The 25287-nt window shown below is 52.8% G+C and overlaps 1 protein-coding gene across 6 annotated transcripts in view; it reads right to left on the bottom strand.

The window, feature by feature from the left end:
• Window positions 1-25287, bottom strand: part of TNIP1 (TNFAIP3 interacting protein 1) — a 52828-nt gene that overhangs the window by 3074 nt on the left and 24467 nt on the right. For 5 of the 6 annotated variants that reach the window (XM_015542577.2, XM_042994050.1, XM_007093410.3 and 2 more), the window contains 13 exons: window positions 25095-25180; window positions 23578-23661; window positions 20957-21148; window positions 17091-17185; window positions 15339-15459; window positions 11095-11184; window positions 8786-8851; window positions 8490-8621; window positions 5848-5976; window positions 2917-3048; window positions 1698-1823; window positions 1142-1207; window positions 611-802 (listed from right to left, as the gene is read on the bottom strand). In XM_015542577.2, coding sequence (XP_015398063.1) covers window positions 611-802; window positions 1142-1207; window positions 1698-1823; window positions 2917-3048; window positions 5848-5976; window positions 8490-8621; window positions 8786-8851; window positions 11095-11184; window positions 15339-15459; window positions 17091-17185; window positions 20957-21148; window positions 23578-23661; window positions 25095-25180 — 1511 coding nt within the window. The remainder of the gene's footprint in view (window positions 1-610; window positions 803-1141; window positions 1208-1697; window positions 1824-2916; window positions 3049-5847; window positions 5977-8489; window positions 8622-8785; window positions 8852-11094; window positions 11185-15338; window positions 15460-17090; window positions 17186-20956; window positions 21149-23577; window positions 23662-25094; window positions 25181-25287) is intronic. The other variant, XM_042994040.1, reaches the window with a different exon arrangement.

Here is a 25287-nt window from a genome sequence, read left to right as displayed (position 1 = left end):
CACACTCTACTCCAGTGTTTCAAGAAGCTGGGTAAGGACAGGGCCTAGCAGGAGAAGCTGGAAGAAATGCCAGGCAGGAGGCAATGTCATCGTCCAGGTGGGAGCAGGGATGCCTGAGCAGGACTGTGGCAGAACGATGCAGAGGATAGGATAGGGGACAGCAGCTCTTTGGAGAAAGAATGATAAGCAAGGAAAAGGAAATAAAGAAGGGTGGGGAGGGAGCGGGGAGGAAGGGAAGGGAAACTGAAAAGGAGAAAAGAGAAGGAAAAGCAAAGGAGAGAATGCACGGTGAGGACCCGGTACCTGGTTACATGCAGAAGTTCTAAGAAAAAGTCAAACTCAAATCTGACACCCCTGGCCTGCTTGGTTGGAGGCAGCCCTCCTTCCTGTCTTGACCTCCGAGTCTTTTCTGTTCAAAACAGTGACCTTGAGCAGCTCTGGGCTGGAGAGTCCTGCCAGGCTTGGACATCTGCCTGTACACCACAGTGTTGTTCGGCAAAGAGCCAACCCAGAATGCAGTTTCAGACCCCCTCACTCGATCCTGCCCTCTGGAAAGTGTGCGGGGAGGCCTGTGTGTGTATCCTGGAGCAAAGGAGGGACACAGACTCACCAGATGGAAGAGGCGTGAGTTGGGGAGTGGGGGCGGGTGCTCCATGGCCATGGGGGGCGGAGGGTAGCGGATCTGGGACCAGTCCTCAAAGCCGTGGTGTGGGACCATGGCTGGCATGGGTGCGTAGGCGTACGGATAGGCCCCGCAGAGGTGTTCTGGGTGGGGCTCCATGTGGTAACGGTCCGCTGAGGCCTGCAAGAAATGCTGCTGTCCGACTCTAGCCCGTGATAGGCTGCACAGGCCACCCCCAGCGATACCCGTCTCCTCCCTTTCCCTATTCAGAGTCTTAGTTTGCTGAAGGCTGGTAGATGGGCACTGATGGCTGGTACATGGACACAGAATAACAACAATGATGACATCTAACGTGTCCCGAGCACTCACTCTGTACCAAGTGCTGTTCCTAGTGCTCTACCTGCATTACCTCATTAATTAGTTGGACCCCTGAGCAAACATGGCCTCTCCCCTCAGACTGTAGGTCCCTGAAGAAGGTAGGATGAGGTAAGTGCTGCTTCCTCCCTCAAGCCTCCTCACCTTTGCCTTCCTCTTCTGCTGTTTGAGGGCTTCTTTTGTCTTCTCCTCATCTTTGAATGCTTTGAGCTGAGAGAAGGAGGGAGGGAGAGAAGACTTGGCACAGGCACTTCCTGGCCAGGCTGGGACCCGGGGCCTACGCAGCCACCACTCTCGGCTGCCCGCCTGGCTCGGCCCCAGGGCAGTGTCTGGGGGGGGGGGGGGAGGGGAAGGCCCCCGTGGGGCAGAGCAGAGCCCAGGCTGGTGGCTGCAGGTGAGGCCCGCCCTCCGTGGGTCTGAACACAGGTCAGGAGAGCCCCCACGGGCCTCCTGTTGCTCTGCTTCCCTGTCAGTGTCCTTCACTTCCGTTCTGTGACAGAGTAGGTGGCTCCGACTGTGGAGGCCAGAGTTAGAGGTCAGGGAGGGGAAGGGACTTGCTGAGGTACACAGAAATTGGGTGGCAGAGCTGGGAGAAGAACCAGTGAGTGTCCCGACCTCCAGTGTCACCGGGGACCCTCCACACCCCCCTCCCCGCCCAAGGACAGGCCAGCTGCCCCTCCCTCCGTCCAGCCGTTCCCACCTGGGCATTGGACAGGGTGACCTGGGCCTGTAGTTTCTCCACCTGCTTCTTCAGCTCTTCCTTCTCCTCATTCATGCGTTCTCGATCACTGCGCTCCCTCTGGAAGTCTTCCTCGAAGATCTTCACCTGCAGGGGAACGGAGGGGAGGGGGTGGAGTGGGGGGTCGAGGGTGAGGAGGAGGAGTAGTCTGCTCTGGCCTCCTGCTGCTTTCACCCCATCTCACAGTCGCTGTGAGGAGGGGAACGAGTGCACCTCGGGCTTCCCAGCCCTCACTTCAACCAGAGAAACTCTGGGTCCCTCTATTTCATATTCCGGGCTTCAACACAGGCTTTATTTAAACAAGGTGCCCGTGGCCTAAAAAAAAAAGGAGGGGGGGTCACAAGCCCCCAACCAGTCCAATCCTGCTAAGGCACAGCCACAGGCCCAGAGCGTGGGTGCAAGACCGGACTTTGTCTCCCGGCTCCGAGAGCAGAGGACCCGCAGGGCTCTCCCAAGGCTTCGGGGGTGCCCTGGCACAGAAGGGGCTGGGGTGGCTCCCTGCCTCTGCGTCTGCAGTTTCACATCCCACTGCAGACCAGTGAGACGATGTCCAGGTTAGAGATGGTTTAGAAACCTCCAAATCATGGCATCCAATAGAAACACGTGGGAGAGCTCCAGCCTTTCCAATTTCCTTTCAGTCCTCTGTGCCCCGCAGGGAGAAAGTCTGTGTTTATGCTAGCATGTCTTCAACACCTTCCTAGTACTTACTAATTTCCGTTCCCTTCCCTCGAAGAGGACTCAAGTTCAGAGTCTTCATCAGGCAAGGGTATCCAGCTGGAGTTTAATAACACTGCTTGGCTTTTACTGCATTTATTGCTTACAGCTACTTTGACCGGTGGCAAATAATAAAGTATTTTCCATTTGCAGTATTGTTACAAAGTTCCTTTCCAAATACGTTTACTGAAAGTAACGTATTTAAAATTTAGTTTTAAAATACTAGGTAAATAATAGCACAGCTGGGGTACAGAGATGGTTAAATCAAAAACGCGGCAGAGGAATGACTTAGGGATACAGTGCTGGAAAGGATAAACCAAGAACCAGACAGGGGTCCTGGCCAACAGCCAGAATGTGGACTACTAATTACAGCTTCCACAGGATTTCAAGCCCCTCCTGGGTCCTCAGGAATGCTCCAGCCCCCCCACTCAGCACCTCCTACCTGACCTCCACCTCTTGGGCTCACCTGCTGTTTCAGCAATTCGTTCTGCGTGACCAGCTCCTGTTTCCTTAGGAGGCCACCAGCTCCTTCTGGGCCCCCAAACGCAGCTGGTGGAGAGGAAGGGGAGGCCTGGATGCTCAGTGCTTCCTCCAGGGCCTGGGGATTGGGAAGAGAGGAGATGGACCCATCAGCAGGAGCCCTGGCAGTCAGGCCCCGTCGGAGAGGTCACCTTAGTAACCCCCTTCCTGATAAGAGTGACAATAATAATGACCACCTCCAGTACCATTTAGTAAATGCTACCCTATTCATTTACACGATACACACATCATTTCACTGGATCCTCTCCACAGTCCTATGAAAAAAAGACTATGATCATCACTCCCATTGGACAGATGTGAAAACTGAGGTTCAGAAACATGAAGGGATCTGTCCAAAGTCACACAGCTTTTAAGCATGCTAAACGGGGGTCCTCATGTAGAAGGGAGACTCTGTCCTTCCCTGGGCAGGTGCAGCTCAATTCCTAGCACCCAGACCTAGACAGAATATTCAGTTCTTCGGGGAAGCTTCCGTGTCCTCAACAACTGCCCTGCCCTCAGATTTTTTAGCTTCCCAAATCCCTGGCTACCACACCAAACTTTCTGTCCCCAACTCTTCTGTGGTTAGACTGGATTTTAATTTTGACTTATTTAATATTTTGCCTTTCTAAGCCTGAAAATGGGCTGAAACATCACCAAAGAAGATTTTGAAAATTAAAAAAAAAAAGCACCGTTATTCTACCACGCTCACAAAATACTTTCCTTTTTGTAAACAGTGTGCTCCCACCTTCTTAAAAAGGTCTCTATTGGGGCGCCTGGGTGGCTCAGTCGGTTGAGCGGCCGACTTAGGCTCAGGTCATGATCTCGCAGTCCGTGAGTTCGAGCCCCGCATCGGGCTCTGTGCTGACAGCTCAGAGCCTGGAGCCTGTTTCAGATTCTGTGTCTCCCTCTCTCTGACCCTCCCCCGTTCATGCTCTGTCTCTCTCTGTCTCAAAAATAAATAAACATTAAAAAAAATTTTTTTTTTTTTAAATAAAAAAAATAAATAAAAAAAAAGGTCTCTATTAACTGATTTTCTCCTTCAGCTTGGTTAACATGTTACTTGAGAACTCTGGACCCCTGCTCAACACCGACCACCCTCCTCACCACCTGCACTTTAGCCCCTGGGACATCAGGGCTTCCGCTCGCCATGCATTAGCAGTGCCCACAGTGCCTCCCTAGACAGTGGGGAGATAAAGAAGACCTTCTCCAACTTGGACTTGGGCCCCCACGCAGTCTCCTTGTCTCTCCCAGAAACCCGAGGAAACCGCTGAGCCAGAGGAAGCCCAGGACGCTGCAAGGGGAAGTTATGGCTCTACTTTATCCTCCTACTTACTCCATCTGCCTATATTTTATTTATTTATTTAATTTTTCAATGTTTATTTTTGAAAGAGAGAGGAAGAGAAAGGGAGGGAGAGGGAGGGGGGGAGAGAGAATGAGCAGGGGAGGGGCAGAGAGAGAGAGAGACACAGAATCGGAAGCAGGCTCCAGGCTCTGAGCTGTCAGCACAGAGCCTGATGTGGGGCTCGAACTCACAGGCCGTGAGATCATGACCTGAGCTGAAGTTGGGCACTTAATGGACTGAGCCACCCAGGCGCCCCTCCATCTGCCTATATTTTAGATGAGAAGACTGAGGTCCAGGGACAGGGAGAGACTTGTCTGAGGTCACAAGCAAAGCACGTCACTTGCCTTGCATCAGTCACCCACACCTAGGTCTCTGTCCCCAGCGATGCCAGGGAAACTTGGAAAGCAGTGATCCTGCCTGAGTCATCTCTGTCTGCCACTCTGTACAACACTGTGTCCGAATGTAGACCCCCAAATCCCCCAGCTCAGGACAGGTCATTCTTTCCACTGAGAACAGGTCCCAAGGTTCCCCAGACTTGACATAATCAATGCTTATCAAATTCCAAAACCAAATAGAAAGGTTTACCCTAACAGGGCTAGGGCCCAGCAAATGCCAAACTCATGCCGAGCCTGTGTGAACAAGGTCAGGTGGCAGGAGGGAAAGGAGGACAGCCAGGCAAGGAGGAAAAAATGAAACAGAGACAATTCCTCCAGGCCTTCGGGGAACTCGTCTCCTCGGAAGAGGAGGCCTTCAAAGCTTCCTCTTGTCAGTGCACCTGTGCTGGAAGGTGGGTGGGGCTGGAAGGAGTCCAGCCAGGGTTCAGATGGCAAAACTGAGAGGCTGAAGTGGCTAAGCTGGGATCAGAATCAGCCCCCAGACCCAGCCTGTTCCCTGCCCACTCACCTTGGCCCACGAGGCAGCAGGCCTCGGCTTTAAAACCCAGCCTCTGCCCAGGCACCCCATCTCTCTGGGTCCCAATTCTCGAGGGCAGGAACCCTCAGGCCGTGCTCAGCTACTCCTTTGAGCAGCTGTGTCCTGACCTTGCACTTGGTGCCAGGCACAGTGCCAGGCGCTGGGGCACATACACTGGTGAAGGTGAGCACCTCCCCCCACTGGGAGACAGATCATTAAACAGGAAATCACAAGAAGATGCAAGAAGGAGAATGAAAGAAGGTTCTGGTGCTTTAGGAGCATACAACAGGAGGACCTGAATGAGACTCCAGGGAGGCTTTGCAGAGGAAGTGGTGTTAAAACCGAGCCTGAACGATGAGCACTGAGCGGGATGGGGCCCTGTGAGGAAAGGGCTCGTCCAAAGGCCTTGAGGTTGGAGCGGGCACATGCACATCTCAGGGCTGGCCCCTCGGCACGTGGGGAGGGAAAGGCAGAGACAGCGGGAGCTGCGAGGCTGCATGGAGGCCCTCAGCAATGGCTCACCGATCCACAAGTCACCCCTCCTGACTTGAGGGTCGGGGTACCGGCGGTGGAGGGGATATTTGCGGCTGGGCTCAGGAAGCCCTGCCTGCTCCAGGCGCCCACCTTGTTGAGCCGCTGGATCTCCTTTTCCTGGTACTCCCGCTGCCGGGTGAGTGGGCTCAGCTGATCCTGCAGGTACTTGACCTTCTGGCGCAGCTCCTTGGCCTCCGCTGTCAGCTGCTCCTTGTCGGTCTGCAGGGAACACAGGGTTGGTGAGCAGGGAACCCCTCTGGGAGGCCTGACCCGCTGCGCTTCCTGCCCCACCCTCACTCAGCCATGCCTCCTCTCTGCCACTCCCCCAGCAGCCCCTGCAACGCTCATGGTGTGAAGGCACCATGCAAGGCACCTGGCATCAGAGCCGTGATGCCGTAAGGTCCTGTCCTCAAGGAAAAGGCAGTTTGGGTGGGTTCTGACAGCAGCTCCTCTACCAATGGGCTGAGACCTTGGCCACAGTCACAGTACTCTCTGGTCTATGCTCACTCATCTGCCACGGGTAGGGGGTTCTTTTCTTTTTTTTTTTTAATGTTTGTTTATTTTAAAGAGTGGGGGAGAAAACGTGAGCGGGGAAGGGGAAGAGGTGGGGGTTGGGCAGAGGATCCGAAGTGGACTCTGCACTGACAGCCGAGAGCCCGGTGAGGGGCTTGAACTCACAAGCCGTGAGACAATGACCTGAGCTGAAGTCAGAGGCTTGACTGAGCCACCCAGGCACGCCGGGGAGGGGTGCTCTTAACGTGAGTCACAGATGGGCGTCAGGAGGTCTGTGAGCCCCAAAACGGGCTGAAGAATTTTGTCTGTGCAATTCTCTAGGGAGAAAAGCCATAGCGTCCACGAGATTCGCACAGGGATCTTCTGTGATACACAGAAAGTGATAAACCACTGAAATCTCTAAAGGATCTTTTAGTTCTTAAGGTCTCTAAGCCTAGAGGAGACAGGACCCTTAAAGAAATAAATGCAGCATAAAAGGCAGAGTGTTCCTCCACAGAGAAACAAAGCACTGTGAGGTTAAAAGAAAGAGCATCACAGCTGAGAAGAAACCAGGGAAGGCTTCAAGGTGGAAGCCCTGCCCCCACACCCACTATGGAACAGGCAGGGCTCCTTCACTGCAGAGGGCCACAGCTGGATTGGCCTTTAGAGAGCACCAAATCTTAGCCCTTTCACGTGATGGGAAACGAATGTCCAGAGAAGGGAGGGGACTCACCGAAGGCCACACACAGCGAGCTGGGGCCAGAACCCAGGTCTCCTAAATCCAGTGCTCCCTCTGCCTTCGCAAGTCAAAGGAAGTGTTTCAAATAGGGGAGGTCAGCCAGAGATTGGGGAGGGCAGCCTTGGGCAGACCTCGGGGGAGGTGTTCTGGATTCCTACGTAAGAGGCTCCAGGATTAGCATGGCCTCTATCACCACGTGTCCTTATCACAGGGCCATGCTTTGTCTTAGGACACCCCACCCCCCCCCTGCTAATGGGAGACTGTCCCATGCCAGGGACTTATTTTGCCTCCTGATGGGAGCTAGGGGAAGGGACCAAAGAGCCAGGGGTCTGGCTGCCAGTCACCGACGTGACTGCACTTGGAGAAAAGATGGGCAGCATCCTTCCTAACACAGACCTTCAAGGCAAGGGGTGGTCACTGAGGCAGGATGACCCCTCAGATAAAGCCCCTGGGTGTCACATGCTGACAGAGGGAACTCTGAAATGCAATTCATGTTGAAAACGTCCATTTTTAGGCCAGGCAAAGCAGCGTGTGCCCAGTCCCCACGAACGGGAAGACACCGTGATACAGATACTATCTTCTGAGAGTCTGGGGGTCAAATGGCCTTTCCTCTTTAAGCTGTCCCGGGATCCTGGAGTGCCTTGGCTGCTGTCAGTCGCACACTGACAGGCCAGATATTATTTCTCCTGGTCTCCCTTTCTGCCCTCCTGTGGTACTTTAACACACTTCTACTTATTTGCTTCTGTGATGAGCTGTTTAGTGTTTCTTTCCCACCAAGGGCAGGACTGGGCTATTCGCCGCTAAGCCTCTGTGCCCAGTACAATGCCAGGTGCACACTGTTGAGTAGTCGCTCGATGCGTGAAGAAAGGAAGCCCCTGCCTAATGTTTTAGCTGCCCCACCCCCAAACAGCCATCACTACTCTAAACAGTCAGCAGCGGCCAGCCCCGTCAAGTGTTCCAGAGCAGCCTCTGTGTCTCTTGTATTGCGCTTCCCTGTACGGTTCCCTGGTCCGTGAGATTTTAAGTGAACAAAAAGCTCTTCTGCGCGCGGGCGCCTGGGTGGCTCGGTCCGCTAAGCGGCAGACTTCGGCTCGGGTCATGACCTCATGGTTCGTGGGTTCGAGCCCCGTATTGGGCTCTTTGCTGGCGGTGCAGACCCTGCTTGGGATTCTCTCTCTCCCTCTCCCTCGCTCTCTGCCCCTCCCCCACATTCTCTCAAAATAAACTAAAAAAAAAAAGCTCTTCTGCATTAAAGCAAGAAAATACGGAAAGCAACAGCTAATCCAATCTCCTCACTTTTCAGATGGGAAACGGGGGCACAGGGGAGGAAAGTGCTTCTGCCTGTGACCACACAGCCCTGAGCACTAGAGGCAGAGACGGAGCCCCCAGGTCTCCCAACTCCAGCCCTCCGCCCCGCCCGTTCACTTCACAGAATTCTCGGCTAATGAGGTGGGAGAGCGGCCTCCCAAGCTGGAGCTGCAGGGACCAGCAGCCGACTTGCCTCCTCCATTTCAATCTTGGACTTGGCCAGGAGGAGCTTCCGGTCAAAGTCACGCTGCTTCTGCTCCCGCTCAGCCTCCAGGTCAGTCACCTGCTTCTGTAGGTCCGCCAGCTTCTGGCGCAGCTCGGTGATCTGGGTTCAAAGGCGAGAGGGGGGATAGTGCGTGAGGGAAGGGGTGAACCTTCAAGGTTCAAAGCTCCTGAGAAGGAAGCAGCAGGCAGAAGACCGGGGATGCTCCGACAGCACAGCCAGGAACCTGGGGTTCACAGCCCTGGGTTCCCACAACCCCCCAGTACCTTCTGCTCGTACTGCTGCTTCATGGACCGGAAATGCTGGTCCCACTGCTTGTTCACTTCGAGCAGCTGTGGGAGAGACTGCGGTTAGCAAGAGATAGGCAGCGAAGGTACAAAGAGGGACAACTCCATGCAGACCAGCAGTGTGTGAGGGAGGACGGTGGCCACGGACGCTGCCTCAAACCCTCTCTTCTTGGAAATTCAGTGTTCCCTAAGGAGGAACTTTTATCAACTGCCATGTTTTATCCTTGCCAGGAAAGCAAGACTAACAGCAAAGGAGCATTATATAATTTGGGGGTACAATTACGGAACACATGTGCAACCTGGGACTATGTACTCAAGCTTCACATTCTCGTTTTCCTTAACCTGGCATCTCTCTCTGAAAATGAAACCTAAAGATGCCCTTGCACAAGTGTGCAAGTGCGTAAGCACAAGGCTGGCTGCCTCAGCAATGTCTGTCTCACAGCAAACTCTAGAGGACCACCTACGCAGAGGAGGTGGGTTAAGAAAAGTCTAGCACAGGTGGGGGGTGGGAGGGAGGGTAGGGTGGGTGATGGGCATTGAGGAGGGCATCTTTTGGGATGAGCACTGGGTGTTGTATGGAAACCAATTTGACAATAAATTCATATATTAAAAAAAAAGAAAAGAAAATTCTAGCACAAACTAAAAACAAGGTGCTGTGCAGCTGGTAAGAAAATCAGGCCCCTAATACACTGCCTCGTTTCTAAGACGACCCTAAATTATTTGCCACACACGACAGAACAACTCCTCAGGGAAGAAAAACAATCCTACATCATTAAATACAAAAAACAATGGGAAAAGGTATCCCAATTTCAGACACAGTAACATATGATAAAGAGTACTCAGAATCGAAGAAATGTATGTTTTACACAAAAATAAATACCCTCAAAGATATAGTTAATTTTAAAGGAGAAGAGAAAAACAGCAATCTGCGATGCAGTATATAGGATATAATTTTTCTGCTTAAAAAAATTTTTTTTTAACGTTTATTTATTATTGAGAGACAGAGAGAGACAGAGCGTGAGCCGGGGAGGGGCAGAGAGAGAGGGAGACACAGAATCTGAGTCAGGCTCCAGGCTCTGAGCTGTCAGCACAGAGCCCGGTGCGGGGCTCGAACTCACAAACAGCGAGATCATAACCTGAGCTGAAGTCGGAGGCTTGACCAACTGAGCCACCCAGGCGCCCCTAATTTTTCTGCTTTTTAAAAAATTTCTCATGTTTATTTATTTTTGAGAGAGAGAGACAGACACAGAGACAGAGTGCAAGCAGGGGAGGGGCAGAGAGAGAGGGGGACACAGAATGTGAAGCAGGCTCCAGGCTCTGAGCTGTCAGCACAGAGCCCGACGTGGGGCTTGAACTCACGGACTGCGAGATCATGACCTGAGCCGAAGTTGGACGCTTAACCAACTGAGCCACCCAGGCGCCCCACTTTCCCATTTATTTTTAAAAACAGATTATAAATTGATAAGTACAGAATAGAACTTAGGACTGTTGCCCACTGGGGGCATCTCTAGGTGGTGGGGTTTTCAGTATTTTTCGAATGAGTGTCACATTACTTTTGCAATCAGAACAAATACCTTACAGCGACAGAAGAAGAAAACTAAAATTGCTAGGCACATAAGCAAAAGACTAATGGAGGCCTGACTTTCAAATGTGCTGGAGGCCCAGGGAGGGCAGCAAGGCCCAGGAATCTGGAGAAGAACCCGGGCTGTGTGGAGTGGAGAGGCTAAGAGAACAGACAGGAATTTGGCTCCGCCTCCAGCCTGGAAATACCGGCCTGGGGTCGGGGATGGAGGAGGAACATGCATGGGACACAAGGGCATAGCCTCAATTTTGGAGACTTCCAGCCGGTTCGAAGCAGTGCTATAAAGCGTTGCATCCTCTCCTTCTGTGACAGTCCCTCCCTGAACCAGCTACAATGGTGACAGAGGAACCCCATGCTCCCCCTTCCTGATGCTGCAACTTCCCTACCTTATCACAATTCCTTTCACCATCCGGGGCTTACCAGGGAAGCCTGCTACACTCTCCCCCCTGCCAACAATTTTAGGCCACGCCCCAAATGCCACGTCTGCAGAGTGACCCCTGTGGGCAGGGGAACTGATCAAGAAACAAGAGCCCAGGACAAGGCAGCAGGTCTCTCCCGTGGCCAATGGTTCAGTGGTCACCACGGCAACTCACCATGGTGATCTGAGACCAGACAGGGGGCCAGGGAGGGCCTTTGCTCTGACAGTACAGTCCGGGGAGGGAAGGAGGGTCTCCCTTGGCCACCCCCACCCCCTCTAGCCACCTACCTCCGTGCGCTGCTGCTCCAGCATTTTCACCTTCTTCTCGGCTGCACCCAAGGCTCCGACCTCTGGGATCTTACCTGCTGTCACACAAGCCTGGGGAGAAACACGGAGGGGCCTTCAGCAAAGCCTCAGAGAACAATTCTGTCACTCACTCAGCGCTCCTTAAAGGCCTCTACCCAGGGACCCAGCCCTGGGTCTCCCACATTTCTAATCCCCTCACTGGCCAGGACACCGCTACATATCCCAGCCATGACTACGCCTGCTTGGGAAAGTCTGCTGAGATCATTATTCCTCCTCCTCTCCTCCCCTGCCCTCCTGCCCTCTGCTCCCCTGCCATGGCCACTTCTTTCCCTGCTCAGACTCTATCTCTAAGACACTGCCGCCTTCCCTCCCCTCTTCTTCCCCAACACACATCAACCAAACGTCTTCTGACCTGGAAGGCAAGAGTTATAGATTTTTTAAACATTTTACAAAATGTTTACTTAAAGACCTTTTTTAGAAAGATACAGAAATAAAGACGTATGTGTATGTGTGATTAGTACCTGTGCGTGTGTTTCCTAGCTCTGTCCTCTGAGAAAGCCTAAAGCCATGACATGACACTCCAGTGGCAACGAGCACACCCAGGGCCCAGATCTTGGTTTCTAAATGCCATTCTCTAATAAAAAGAAATAGGGTTCCTTAGAGAAGTGGTTCATTCCCGGGGCAGGGAAAATATAAGGAGAGCTTGGAGTATCTTGTGCCAGAAAGTAAGAAAGTGCTCGATAATAATTACAGGAAGAAGGGCGTGTCTAACGGGCAAAAGAGACAACTCGAAAGAGCTTCCTGTGGCCAAAGCTGGAGCGATTTGAACAAAAATATACATCGCGACAGAACTGGATCATAGCCCAAAGAATAAAATAAATGCCCTGAGTCCATACTGGTAGAAAGGAACAGCTGAATAAATAGATAAGTGGGGGAGAAGGGGCAACTCTTCCTTACAGAAGAATTCCAATTACTGAGTATAGAGGGAATGAGAGAAATTCAAGATCTCTGTGAGAACACTATTGTCATAATGATCGTGGCAGGTGAGATCCACCAATGGATACGAAAATTAGTGAGAAGTGTAAAAAGAAACAGGACATTTGCACAGACTTAAAGTTTCTCCTCAAAAATAAGTCTTTGTTGGGGCACCTGGGTGGCTCAGTCGGTTAAGTCTCCATCTTTTGATTTTGGCTCAGGTCATGATCTCACAGTTTCATGGGTTCCAGCCCCATGTCAGGCTCTGTGCTATTCTGCAGAGCCTGCTTGGGATTTTCTCTTTCTCTCTCTCTCTCTCTCTGCCCCACCCTGGCTCGTGCTCTCTCTCTCTCAAAATAAATAGAAACTTAAAAGAATTATTTAAAAAAAGGATTTATTAACTACAAAGGGAAAATTAGCCCCTTTATTATGGAAAAACCAACACACGCCCCCTCAGCCAAGCAATCAGTGTTGACAGTAGTAAGATACACTGACATCACGTATCCTTGACATGATGCACCACGAAGGGCATGGTGTCACTCCCGGGGAAGCTTGCGCAAATCCACATCTCAATCCGATCACGAGAAAACATCAGTTAAACCCATACTGAGGCACATGTTACAAAATAACTGGCCAGCACAAGTCAGAAGCGCGGAACACAAGGTGCAGCTGGGAACTGTCACAGACTGGAAGAAACTAAGGACTGTGACACCCAAGTGCGGCGTGGGATCCTGGACTCCCAGCGCCAGCACAGAAAGTAAGAAAGACGGTATGAGCGAGAAACTGGTGAAATCTGAACAAAGTCTGTAGTTTAGTTAATAGTGTTGTTTGTTTTTGAGTTTTGGTCATTGAACCGTGGTTATGTAACTTGATAAGGAGATACGGGGGATCGTCCGGACTACTTTTGCAATTGGTTTTTTGTAAATCTAAAGTTCTCTAGAAGTTAAAAAAAATTTTGTTTAAACAGGAAATGTGGAGGTGAAAGAGAATGAGCTTAGGAGTCCAGCAGTGGAGTATCGGGTCTACCTCCAAGGCCCTGCATGAGGCCAAGACCCACCCTCTCTCTGGGCCTTGGTACAAGTGAGATCAAGCCAGATGGGCTCTGCAGGCCCCAATCTCTGACACCCATGGGCTTGTCAGCATTTGTCCTGGGGTCGCTGCCCACATTCTCTCTATCCCCTGCCTTCCCGTGGCTTGTGGGGGCAGGGCCGGTCCCTGACTGCAGGACTAGTGAGGCTCAGGTGCCCCCTGCAGGCGAGCGCCTGCCAGCACACCACAGAACCAGGGAGGAAGGGCAGTGGGCTGGGGGAGCCCTCCAAGGACCGTCACCTTTAAGAAAGGCAAAAGATGGGCCTGCCCCTAGAAGCCTGCTGTGTCCTCACAGGACAAGGAGGAAGAGGGGACAGGGTCTCCTGGGGGGCACACAATCAACCTCCACAAAGAAGAGAAGAGTCGGGGGCGCCTGGGTGGCTCAGTCCGTTAGGCGTCCCGACTCAGTTTCGGCTCAGGTCATGATCTCATGGTTGGTGAGTTCTCAGGCTTGGAGCTGCTGGTGTGGAGCCTGTTTGGGATTCTCTCTCTCCCTCTCTCTCTCTGCCCCTCTCTCAAAATAAATAAATAAACTTTAAAAAAGAAGAAGAAGAAGAAGAAGAAGAAGAAGAAGAAGAAGAAGAAGAAAAGAATCAGCCCACATGGCTGCTGGCACCAAAGCTACCATTAAAAGCAACAGCTAGTGTCACTGTTTACCATGTGCCCAGCGCCACACCTACTTTACAGGTATCACCCCGAACCCTCCCGCCGTCCTCCGAGGTGGGTGTCACAGCCTCCATTTTACAGAAGAAGAAACTGAGGCCAGACGGTTGGTTTATGTCACTCAGTCACGGTGGCCGTGCTGGCATGAGGTGGAGCCAGCTCCAGGGCACATGCTCCACCGCGACCCATAACACATGCCTCCCATGGGGCCTTCGTCCCCGGCAGGGTGGTAAGAAGGGCTGGGCCTCTGGGGAGTCAAGTTAGATGAGCTGACATTAGAGGGCTTGGGAAAGCAAAGAGGCCTCTCCAGGGAATCCCACACCCGTGGTGGCTCAGGGAACCCACGGGGGATCAGGGGGCTCCACAAGTCACTTACGCAAGGGGACGGCCAAGCAGGCTCTGCCCTGAGGGCTAAATGGAGGAAGGGAGGGGCTCCCTAGGCTGGAATTCAGAAGGCCATTTATCAGCGCATTTCCCTGAGGCACCCCGAGGCACCCCTCTGTCTGCCTGATGGCAGGTGATGCAGGGATCTTGATGACAGGAAGTCACATGACCTCTCCACACCTCCTACCACCGCTGTGTCATGGAGTAATAGTCCCGGCCCTGCCTAGCATACGTGTAGAGTGGAGATCCAAACAGGATGATGGATTTGCAAGCCCCAGGTAAATGCTACATTGCCACATAGTAGTGAGGAATTAAGTTATTAGGATAATTACTGCCTTTACATAGGTGTGGGTTTGTTAAAGATGTCAAATCCTGCCGCGCAGCCATTAAACCCTAGTAAGAAGGGGAAACGTGTCAGTAAAAAGTTGGGACTCAGCACCACACCAAGGGGAAAGGTACACACTGGACAAGGGAGGAGACTCAGCTTCTGCTCGGGAACTGGGCGTGAGGCACAGCTGAGAGCCGCGGTGGGAAGGGGCGCCAGGCCATGGCAATGTCAGGTAACCCCACTTCTGTCCAGGTCAGAGGCTCTAGGAAGCGATCCCAGGAGCTTAACAGAGTCCCCTGATGGGCCTTCTCAACCCAACACCCTAATTCTGCCAGGAATATCTGAGATGTTACACTGACTTTTGAGACCCACCCACAAGAGACTCTTCTGTCTCTGTCCAGAGACAAACTGGAACGTGTTTAGGGAATGTGCCCAAACTGAGCGAAGGACTCAGTACCACCTTCTATGAGCCATGGCGGAAGGAAATGAAACTACGCAGCCTGGAGAGAAGGCCGGTGGGGGCCACGAGGCCACGGTCATGGCCAGCAGCCCAAGTGTGTGTCCCAGGGAATGGGATGTTCCGTGTGGCTAAAGGCAGAAGGAGGGCTAAGAAGTGGAAACTCCGGGACAGGTGGACTGTCAGGCCCAGCTAAGGAAAAGCCATCTAACGGGAACCCTGTAACAGTAGAACGGGCTATGGCAGGAAGTGGTGAGCTCACTGCAGGGGGCAACGGAGGCTAGACAGTGGCAATCCCAGATGCTGTGGAAGGAGTCTGTGACCACGTACCTGCTGCTGTCCGGCCACCCCCTTCTTGCCTGCGCCTTCCATCTTTGGGAAGCCCGGCTGCCCACAGGTATCCTCTTTGCTGCAGCTCATCAACAACCTCTTGAGCTCCATGTTTTCCTCCCTGGGTCGGAGGCAAACAGAGAGGTCACGTTGCCGGCCCTGTGTTAAGAAGCCTGGGGTTCTCAGACCTACTACTCATCACCTACTACTACAGCTGAGTTCTGGGGAAGAAGGGAGGACCCTGAAACCTGCCCTTGGATAGAACAAAAGAAGGCATCCTTAAGCCACTTTGCTGGCAATGTGGGCTTCTCTGGGAGTCTCCGATCGTCAATCAACAGCAGGGTTTCCCAACTGTGGGAGGTCTGCAAACAGGAGAACTCCAGGATGTGTCCAAACCTGCATCAAATAACCCTGACCGCACTCTAGTGAGGAAGTTACACCCTTTCCAATCATCTTCAAACTTCTTGTGTAGAGCATGGGAACAATCTCAGCTGGTGCTGACAGGTCTTGAGCACTCCTCCAGGACTTGCCAGTCTCCCTTGTTTACAGGACAAGGGCAGGCTTCAGGCTCAGAGCTTTCAGTGGGTGGCGGCACTCTGCCAGGACTCACTAACACCCAACACCCTTCCGTGTTCGGTGTATTTATTGTTAGGGTTGTCTTCTATTTATTAAAGGTAATGGTATTTTCCATGAACTCCAGTGCAACTTTTCTTTATCATCATTTTAAGCGAAAACATTATTCAAATTGAAGCAAATTCTTAAATCAATAAGGTAGGTGATATAGGACATAATAAACGTGGTGATATGGATTCAGGTATGACTGAAGTACGAAAAACATTTCTTTACGTTCTATTTGCCGGCTAAGTTTCCACGTAATAACAGAAGAAAAAAAAAAAGAGAGAGAGAGAGAGAAGTAAAGTGGCTTTCCCAAGGTCACACAGCAGGGACTTGCACTCTGGCTTTCTAGTCACGAGTCATTCCTCCGACCTGGGGTTTCAGATCCATGGATGGAGTCATTATGGCTCTAAAACTCCCAACTGTTTGGCCGTCCAGAAGTAAATAAATATATGCTGCCTCAAAATGGCACAATGGCTCAGTGGTTACATATGACTCTCTCTGGGCCTCAGTCTCCCTCTGCACCATGAGGGGTCTGACCTGCATAACCTCAAAGGGCCCTTCACACTCGGACAATCAAGAGCAGTGTTTCTCAACTGTAGTCCTGGGTCTACCTACACCGTAATCACAGAAGCCCTTGGGAAAATGCCTAGGTCGGCTTCACATCCACTGAATCAGAATCTCAGCTGAGGAGGGAGGGGTGGGAGAGTGAAGCTGTAATGCCTTCCCTGACCCTCAGTGATCCTAAGGCACAGTGAAGTCTGAGACCAGGAGGCAAATGAGGGACCCCTGACAGTTGGCAGGAAAACAGCAGGACATGACGGTGGCCAGAAGAGGGCAGCAAAGTCCTGAGTCCTCTCCCCACAGCAGACTGGCGGTTGCTAACAACAAGCTAAGGGGGCAAGTTCCCAAGGAAGGAGTGCGATTTGTACAGACCCTCTTCTGAAGCTCTCAAGGCATTTTATAAAGGTACTAAAAGGGCCAGAAAGGAAACACCAAGGTACCCAAGGAAAAGGACCAAGACACCTGACATCCGAAGCCTCAGAGCCCTCAGCCTTCAGCCCGGAAATCGGTGCCGTGTACTATCCCTCTCTTCCTGCCCACCTGAGTCCTCACTCCTGAGGAGTCTGGACTTACCGCAGCCTCTCGGCAGCCTGATCCCGCTGCTCCAGGCCCTTGTCCAGCTTGGCCTTCAGGGCCTCATTCTCCTTCCGAAGCTGCTCACACAGAGTCTGCAAGGCAGAGAGATAGATGGGGGCAAGGTGAGGGAAGGGTTGGGCCCTAAATGCAACTTGATGATGGAGGACAGAGCCATGCCAGGTCCCAACACGTTACCCCCTTTGCATGGCCTCACCCAATCTGTCTCAGGACAGCTGAGAACCCAGGCGCTAGGCCCATGCAGGCTCCTCTATGCATCCTCTCCCTCCGGAGCCAGCCATGGGGATGCCTGACCAAGAAGCGGCCACAGGGCCTTCTGGTCTTCCTGGGCAGAGAGCTCCATCCCTCCTCCTCCCACACTGCTGTTCCTACAGCGGAGAACACTCCTGCCCCACAGCCTTCTCCCCGGCTCCCTTCTACTCCTGCTTTAGGTCTTAGTCTGAACATCACTTCCTCAGAGAAGTCCTCCCCGACTCCCAATCTCGGGTGAGTTAGGTCACCTCCATTATTATCCTTGGTCACCCTTGGTGCTTATGACAATTACGGCCAAAGAACCACTCGTGTCATTGTTTCCTTAACGTCCACCCCCGACTCTGCCTGCGAGTCTGCGGGCTCCCGGAGGGCTGGGACCCGCCCCCCCCAGGACCCCAGCCCAGCTCAGCACTTAGCACGGTCAACACTAAACTCTGCTAAAGGAATGCACGACTGAATGACTGAATGGCCAAATGAACGAATGAACAGGGGAAGGGCTGAGTCCTAGGAGGCCCATGAGCTCACTCAATCTGGAGAATGTAAGAGGCTGCCAGTGCTGTCCAATGGTAAGTTGGAAAACAGGGCACTCAGCCAAGACCTCAGCAATTTCTCAGGTGTGGCTCGGGCTTGCTTCACTGCTGAGACACAGTTCCCTCCTCTCCAGATGGGGACAACTGTTCCTTCTCTGCCTCCTTTACAGGGCTGCTCTGAGGACAAACAAGACCTCCAGGGTGCAAGTGCCCTGTGACCTGCCAGTCATGTGCTGATATCTGAGGCCTCCTGTTCGAAGCAGTGCAAGGGTGGGGTGGGGCATGGAAGATGGGCAGCCGGACTCAGGGCCCCGCAGACGGGGAGGGCAGGGAAGTGCCGACCGGTGATGTGATACCCCACGTCGGTACAAAGTTACCCACTTTCAGCAAATACTCAGTGAGCACCTAGTACGTGCCACGTCCATGGCTAGGTGCTCCTGCACTCGCTGCCTCCTTGGGGCCTCGCCGCTTCCCCAAAGCTGCGTAAGTCACCTGGCTCTGTTTTAAAAGTGAGTCATCGCAGGTGAAATAATTTGCATGAGGTTGCACAGCTGCTGAGAATCGCCGCTGGGACTGTGCTCCACGTGGCAGACCCTCAACTGGTGTCTCCCCGCTGTGCGGAGGGTGCTGGGGGGGACCGGTGGTATTCACTGCATTCCGCCTGCTCCCTTCCATGTCCTTGTCCCGGGCTGTCTGTGACCATGTGATTACTTGTGGCCAAAGAAAGTGAGTGGCAGCGCCCCGTGTCCACTTCTGGGCTGGCTCAGGCCCAATTCTTTGGTCTCTCCTGTGGCTGTGGCTGCCTTATACACCAGAGCGCACGAGATGGTGGGGTCTCTGTCAGCCTGGGCCCCTGAGTAAACCGAGCAGCAGAAACTAGCCCCTGCCACATGGAATCGGAGGGAAACTGTATGTCAGCCGAGGAGATTTCAGAGCTGTTTTGTTTCCACGGCAAAACCTAGCCCTTTCTGACTAACACAGGGGAGACCTGGGAAGGCTGTATGGAGGAGACAGCCTGGAAACGGAAGCTGGTAGGACATGAGGGATCCGAGGCCGAGAGAATGGAAAACCGCGGTGACTGGTTCCAAAGTCTAGCAGACGCCTTGCACCATACCTGGCTTTGACAATGTTTGTCGAGTGAACCAAGAAACAAATCAATGAATAATTGAGGAGGAATTGGATTAATGTGGCTCCACCCACAGGCTAGGCAAATACCCAGGATGCCCTGGCCAGAAACAAAACATCCTGCTCCTGGTCACTAAGGGAAGGCCAGGACAAGGATTCACGTGCTGTCTACCCTTCCAGTCCAGAGGGCAGTTTCCTCCCAGTCCCTGAGCACAAAACAGCTGATAGAGGCGGTCACAAAGGTCGTCCACTGCCATCAAAGGGAGCCAACAGAGCTTTCCTGTGAGGTCCTGTGATTCACTCACTCACTCAAAAATGCACATGTAGCACCTGTTAAGTGCTGAACACCGGGATACCTGACGAATATGGCAGACAAGGTACCTGCCCCCACCCCTTGTGAGACTTACACGCTAACAGGGAAAAAAATCAAACACAAAGTAAATAAGCCATGTCATAAGATAAAATTATTACAACCTATGATAAGAGCTAAGAAGGAAACACATACAGGAGCTCGCTATATAAAAAACACCAAAGGCTAGCAGGACCCCCTTTGACGAGGCCTGGTATCACTCCCCATTTCAAAGCCAAAATGGTGGCACTCAGAGTGATCTTACTCCATGAACAGCCCCAGGTTTACCTCCCTGGAGCTCAGCTTTGACACCCCGAAACCCCTGCCATCAGAAGGGTGTCTCCCTCAGCCTGGCGCCCCCAGATCCTCACAGCATGTCACTCCCTTCAACATGTCCCTCCCTCAAGGTGGGATGGGAGTCCTGCCCTCTCCCTGGAGTCCTCTGCCCCTCACATCTCTCCTCACACCTGTCTCCAGCCTGGACGCCCCTCCTGCTCTTGTCAACCCAGCCCTTCCCAAGGTCACACACGGTAGACGTCCCCCCCCCCCCGCCAACTTCCATCAACTGGAATATCTTGAATGTCTGATGACATGAATTAGATCACAGACCAGTGACTGACCAGTGGCTGGCATGGTCTAGGAAGGAGGAAGGAGACTTCAAGTTATGCCTTGTCACTAAGGTGGCAGGTGCTCTGATCCTCATCAAGCCCCAGTTTTGCCATCTGTGAATCCTTCCCTATCCAAGGTCCCTGAGGCTAAGATCCCCTGCCTAGTACGGATGATCAATCACCATGAAATTCCAACAGTGACCACTTGCTATGTTTGAGGCTGCTCTGGGTGCTTCATTAATACAGCCATCCCACGAGGAAGGCATTCCCCACTCCATGGTACTGATAGGGACAGTGCGGCACAGAGAGGGCAAGTGACCTGTCCACGGTCATACAGCAAAAAAGAAGTCACTACTGGAACCAAGGACCATTCTATTCCAAGGCCTAGCCTGGCCTAGGAATGAAAGCTGACTTCACTCCCAAGGCACAGGGAAGGTTGGGAAAGAAAGACTCCCTGGTGGGGAGGCAGGTTTGGATGATGGTTAAGAGCATGGGATTTAGAAAAGAACAGATTGAGGTTTGAATCAACCGTATCGCCCACTAACTGGGTGACCTTAGGCAAAATAATCACCTCTCCAGGGCTGCACCCCCATCCGTGAAGTGGGGGTAATGATGTTACCACCACAGGGGGCAGGGACAATAACATATACAGGCTGGCCTCTGTTCCTTCCCCCCACCCCACATGTGAAGACCAGAGGCAGGGCTGCTGCTGACCTGCCCACATCCACGCCCCGAGGGTATCCCCAACCATGAAATTTGCATTGCCCACCCACATTTTCCAATTTCCTTCCTCTTCCTCCTGCCTTCCCACAACTTCCTCACTTTGCTCACTACCCTGAACAATAAGCCCAGAGTCAGTCCCCAACATTGCCCTTAGACATGCCCGTGGTACCCCTGGATCCCTGAGAAGAGCTGGAGGAGGGGGGGGAGGGGGGAGGCACACCTGCCGTCCCCGGCAGCCCTCCCACCTGCTGGCCTCACCTGGAGGATGGAGGTGCGCTGCTCGTTCTTGTGCACCTTGGACGCCAGCCGGTTGAACTCGAGGGCCATGCGACCCAGGTGGGTGAAGAGCTGGCTGTGGTCCGGCTCCTCGGCACACACGCTCAGGGTGGTCTCCAGGCGCTGCAGGTGCAGCATCAGGTTGGTGTCCTCGTGGGGCAGGGGGCCCAACTCCTGGCAGGAGGGAAGGGACACTGACCACTCTTCACCAGGGGCTGAGTAGGCACCGCCGACCATTCTCCCTCTGCTTCCCCGTGCCTCGTGACTCAGTTTCCCCTCTGATCCCAGCTAGCCCAGGGAAATTCTCTAGTTACACAGGTTCCCTGTCTGGGGCTGACTCATGGGGCAGGACCTGGGGCTCCCAGGCCACAGGCGGGCTTACCAGCAGCACAGTCACCTTCCTCCCACACTCCGGGCCTCGCTGAGCACCTGTGGGTAAACGACTTGTCCACCAGGTCTCAGAATTCTCACCTCCTAAGTGCACACACACTCCCTCCTTCCCTTCTATCTCATAGGGTTCTTATGAAGGTGAACTGACTTATGAAAGCTACAAGCCCAGGAAAGTGGTGTCGCTCCATGTCACTGCTTCTTCAGCTTGGGGACTCCTGACCAGGAAGCCATGCAGGGACCAAAACTGTCCCACTTCTTTGTCTATGTGTGTCTTCTGGGGAATGGTCCAAGCATTCATCAACTTCTTAGAGGACCCAAGAGTCAAAACAGGTTAAGAACCATTGCTCTAGATAGTGCAAAGAACCCCAATCTAGTAGAGTGTGTAAGAAATGAAGCACACTGTGGGCACGACAGTCGAATCTCAATAACTAATCAGTCTCTTTCTCTCTCTTAAGCCACCTCTCCTCTGTCTAGAACTTTCTTACCACAGATAGTGCCTCAGCTACACCAATACTGTGCCCAAGGATCCTTATAGGCACCTTACAGCTCACTGCATTGAGCCCAGCTCCCCTGCCAGGTATCTGAGTCCCCACCTTCCCCTGCCTGAGCCTCCGTGTACCAGGCTTCGGTCCCACAGTGTCCTCCCTGCTCATCCTTCCTGGCCCTGTCCACATTTCCGCTCCTCTAGCAGCCTCCCCTAAACGTTCATGGAAGTCATGGACATCAGAGCTACAGGGGAACCTCTCAGGGCTCAGGCTGGGAAATCATGGGATGGGGAGAAGGAACTCGCCCAAAGTTGCCCAGCAAGTCAGTGGCAGAGCCAGGACTGAACTTTGGCTTCCTGGCTCTCGATCCAGTGCTCTGCCACACTGAACTCCTTTGTCTCTGCATTGCGCAGCGCTAGAAATGCCCTACAGCCACAGCGTGGTGCTCAGTGAATGCCTACGTAATATTGTTAGCACCTTATTCTAACAGGAGATAATGTTGCTTCTTCAATTCTGCATTCATTCCCCCCACTGCCTCTTCCCACAAAGGATTTGAGGCGGTGAATGCCGCTCTATTTAAGGCTCATGAATGGCTTCATCCCTCCGGTTTCTCCAACCAGTCTGTAAGCTCCCAGGCTGGCTTGGCTTGGCTTGGCATGGAATAGGCACATGGTGGGACTAAGGAGGAACTTATTAACAAGATGAAAGTACTGGTCCAAGGTCACAGACTGAACTACTCTCTGAGCAGCGGGGTCTCACCTCCTGAGCCAGCATCTCAGAGCCTTCAGGCATAGGGCAAGACAGGGGGCAAAAGTTCCCAGGAGACAATATACAGAGCCTTTCTACTACTCAGACCTGCCAGATACGGTGAGGAGCCACTTGTCACTGAAGGCATGCTAGCGTAAGCTGAATGACCACTTGATGGGGACCTTGCACTGGGGACTGACAGACACAACATGAACTAAAGAGCAACATCTGTCCCCTAGGCCTTGGTGAGTTGAGGAAACAGGACATCAAGGTGAAGAGTTAGGCCACTTACTGTCTTATTACCACCACCAAAAACAAATCTCAAAGTGGAGAGGGAGGGCGAAGGAGGAAAGGACAGGGCTTTAAGACTTTTGGAGAATATTCCAGACCTTTTGCCATGGTTCTCCAAGAAGTCTGCCATTTTAAGAGAGAGCAGAGGAGGACATAGGTGGAATAAAAGCAGCAGGCAGGGTAAGGTATAGAAAGAGTATGCTGGGTAGACACCCCAGAGTTAGAGGAGTGTGTGTGTGTGTGTGTGTGTGTGTGTGTGTGTGTGTGTACATGTATGCCCTGAGGGGAAGCCTGGGAGGAACAGAGGGCCTGCACAAAAGGGTAAATCACCTGCCTTAAGCTGCTCTGGGCTTCTCCGACCCCTTCTACTCCAGCCAGGCTAGGAGCCCACAGGCCCCAAAGCTGAGTCATAGTGTGTAGAGGCACCCCCCGACAAGGCAGAGACCAGCAGGGCTGGCAACATGCCCAGGCTTTCTCAATGGTCGGTGTCTGTATGGCCCAAGTCGGGGAAGTCACCAGCCAGGAATTTGCATATGTGAGCGAGAAGCACCCCTTGCCCTGGCCCCTCGTGTATCCCCAGGTAACTCCAGGGTGCCCAAGGGATCTCAGTGGATCCTGTGCCTCTCAGCCAGGGCTGGGTGACTGAAACAGAGAGACATGGGACGTGCTGGGGACCTGCCATCCACTCACCATTGTGTTTCTGGCTTGGCCACCACTCGCCGGTGGAGAATTCTGCTCCTCGGCGGGGACCACTTCAAATTCAGACGAGGTGCCCTGTGCAGAAAGGGAGTTAGGGACTGCCCGAGAGAAAGACACCTCACCCCTCCGCTGGGGCCTCGAGACTGAGAGCAGCAATTCAGCTGGGCAGCCCCTCCATGCAGAGGCTGAGCTCACAGGGCGGAACCACGTGACTTCATGTGAGACCACAGAGAATGATTCTCAACAGGTCTGCCCACACCCCACTGTGTGATCTGAGGTCACTTTCCCCTGAGGCGAGTTTCCTCATCTGTAAAACAGGGATGTTGGACTAGTGACCTTGAACGGCTAGCACTTTACAATCGCAGTCTCTATCGAAGGCCGTGCACTTTTAAAATGTTCTCACAGACTCCATTATTTCTCAAAGCAACCCACAGAGGGCTCAGAGGGTTATATCCCCTTTGGACAGATGAGGAAACGGGAGAGCATACGGTTAGTTAATGCAAAAGCAGGGACTGAACCCAAGGACTGCAAGTCCAACACTCTTCCTGTGGCATCAGAGCGATCTCCCAGGCCCAGGTGTCTCTAGTTGGTCGCCCAGAGAACACAGATAGCATTTAGCATGGCCACCACCAAGGCGGTCCTGTGCCAGCCTTGCCAACCCAGTCCCAGAGATCCCAGAGGAGTGGTCTGATCTGCAGTAAGTCCCAAGGATGCATCAACAAATTTGGAGACACTTTTACAGGATTTGCCTGAATCCTTGGGTGGCCAAGGACTTCGGGACTTCTCACACCTCTCGGCCATGCTGAGTAGAATGTACTGGTTGTGCAACCAGTGGATAGGCTGATAGTTCCTCTCAACCAGGAACTGACTCTGGGATTGCTACCAAACCTGGTCTCCAAAGCCTGTTCCAGACTTGCCTCATCTCAGGAACAGGCAGATACGTAGAAGGATCTCTACTCAGCTTCAGCTGAGCCTCGCGGTCTCTAAGAACCCTGCTCTGGATCTCAGCTCTGCTCTAGAAAGTCTCCCTTTCACCTCCATTTCCTCAGAAACACTCTTCTCTCTCTGGACCCCATCCGTGGGATGAAGACACTGAACAATATGACCATGTGGCTCCCTTCCAGGCCTAGGATACCAAGAAAAACTTCTCAAGGCAAATATGGAGAAGACACCTTCTGAGGCCCCTGTGAGAATCTGAGTTCCATGTCACATCTGTCTGTTTTCCCAGCACTGTACCCGGCCGACACACGCTTGGCATTATACAACTCAGTAAATGAGAGGAATGCCCTGTGCATACGAGAGTCTTCCTGATAAGTTTTCACCATGGCCTTCGTTTGAAAATGGGGAAATCAAGCCCCCAGAGAGACAGAGATCAACTTGCCCAATGTCACCTAGCAAGTCAGAACCCAAGTTCCTTGACTTTAATCCTCTCTCGTCAAGTTCTTGTATCTGCCAATGAGCACCTGAGGTCCAGGCAACTTTCAGCCATGACTCCAAATGTAACTTACACTGGATGGAGGTTTTTGGACCGGCTCTGCCTTGTTGCTGGGGTGTGCAGGGTCAGCAGGGGCTGCTGGGACATCTGCCTCCTTTCCTGGAGAATTGAGAACACATGGATAAGCAGCAGGAAAAAGGGGAAAGCCCAGATACCATGCCCTCGCGGACAGCCCCAGCCAGAAGAGTTCTACCCAAGTCTGGGAA

This window comes from Panthera tigris, chromosome A1 (assembly GCF_018350195.1).
Source record: "Panthera tigris isolate Pti1 chromosome A1, P.tigris_Pti1_mat1.1, whole genome shotgun sequence".
NCBI classification, from domain to species: Eukaryota; Metazoa; Chordata; class Mammalia; order Carnivora; family Felidae; genus Panthera; species Panthera tigris.
Note: the sequence above shows the minus strand (reverse complement) of the source record. Positions and strands in the feature narration are given on the sequence as shown.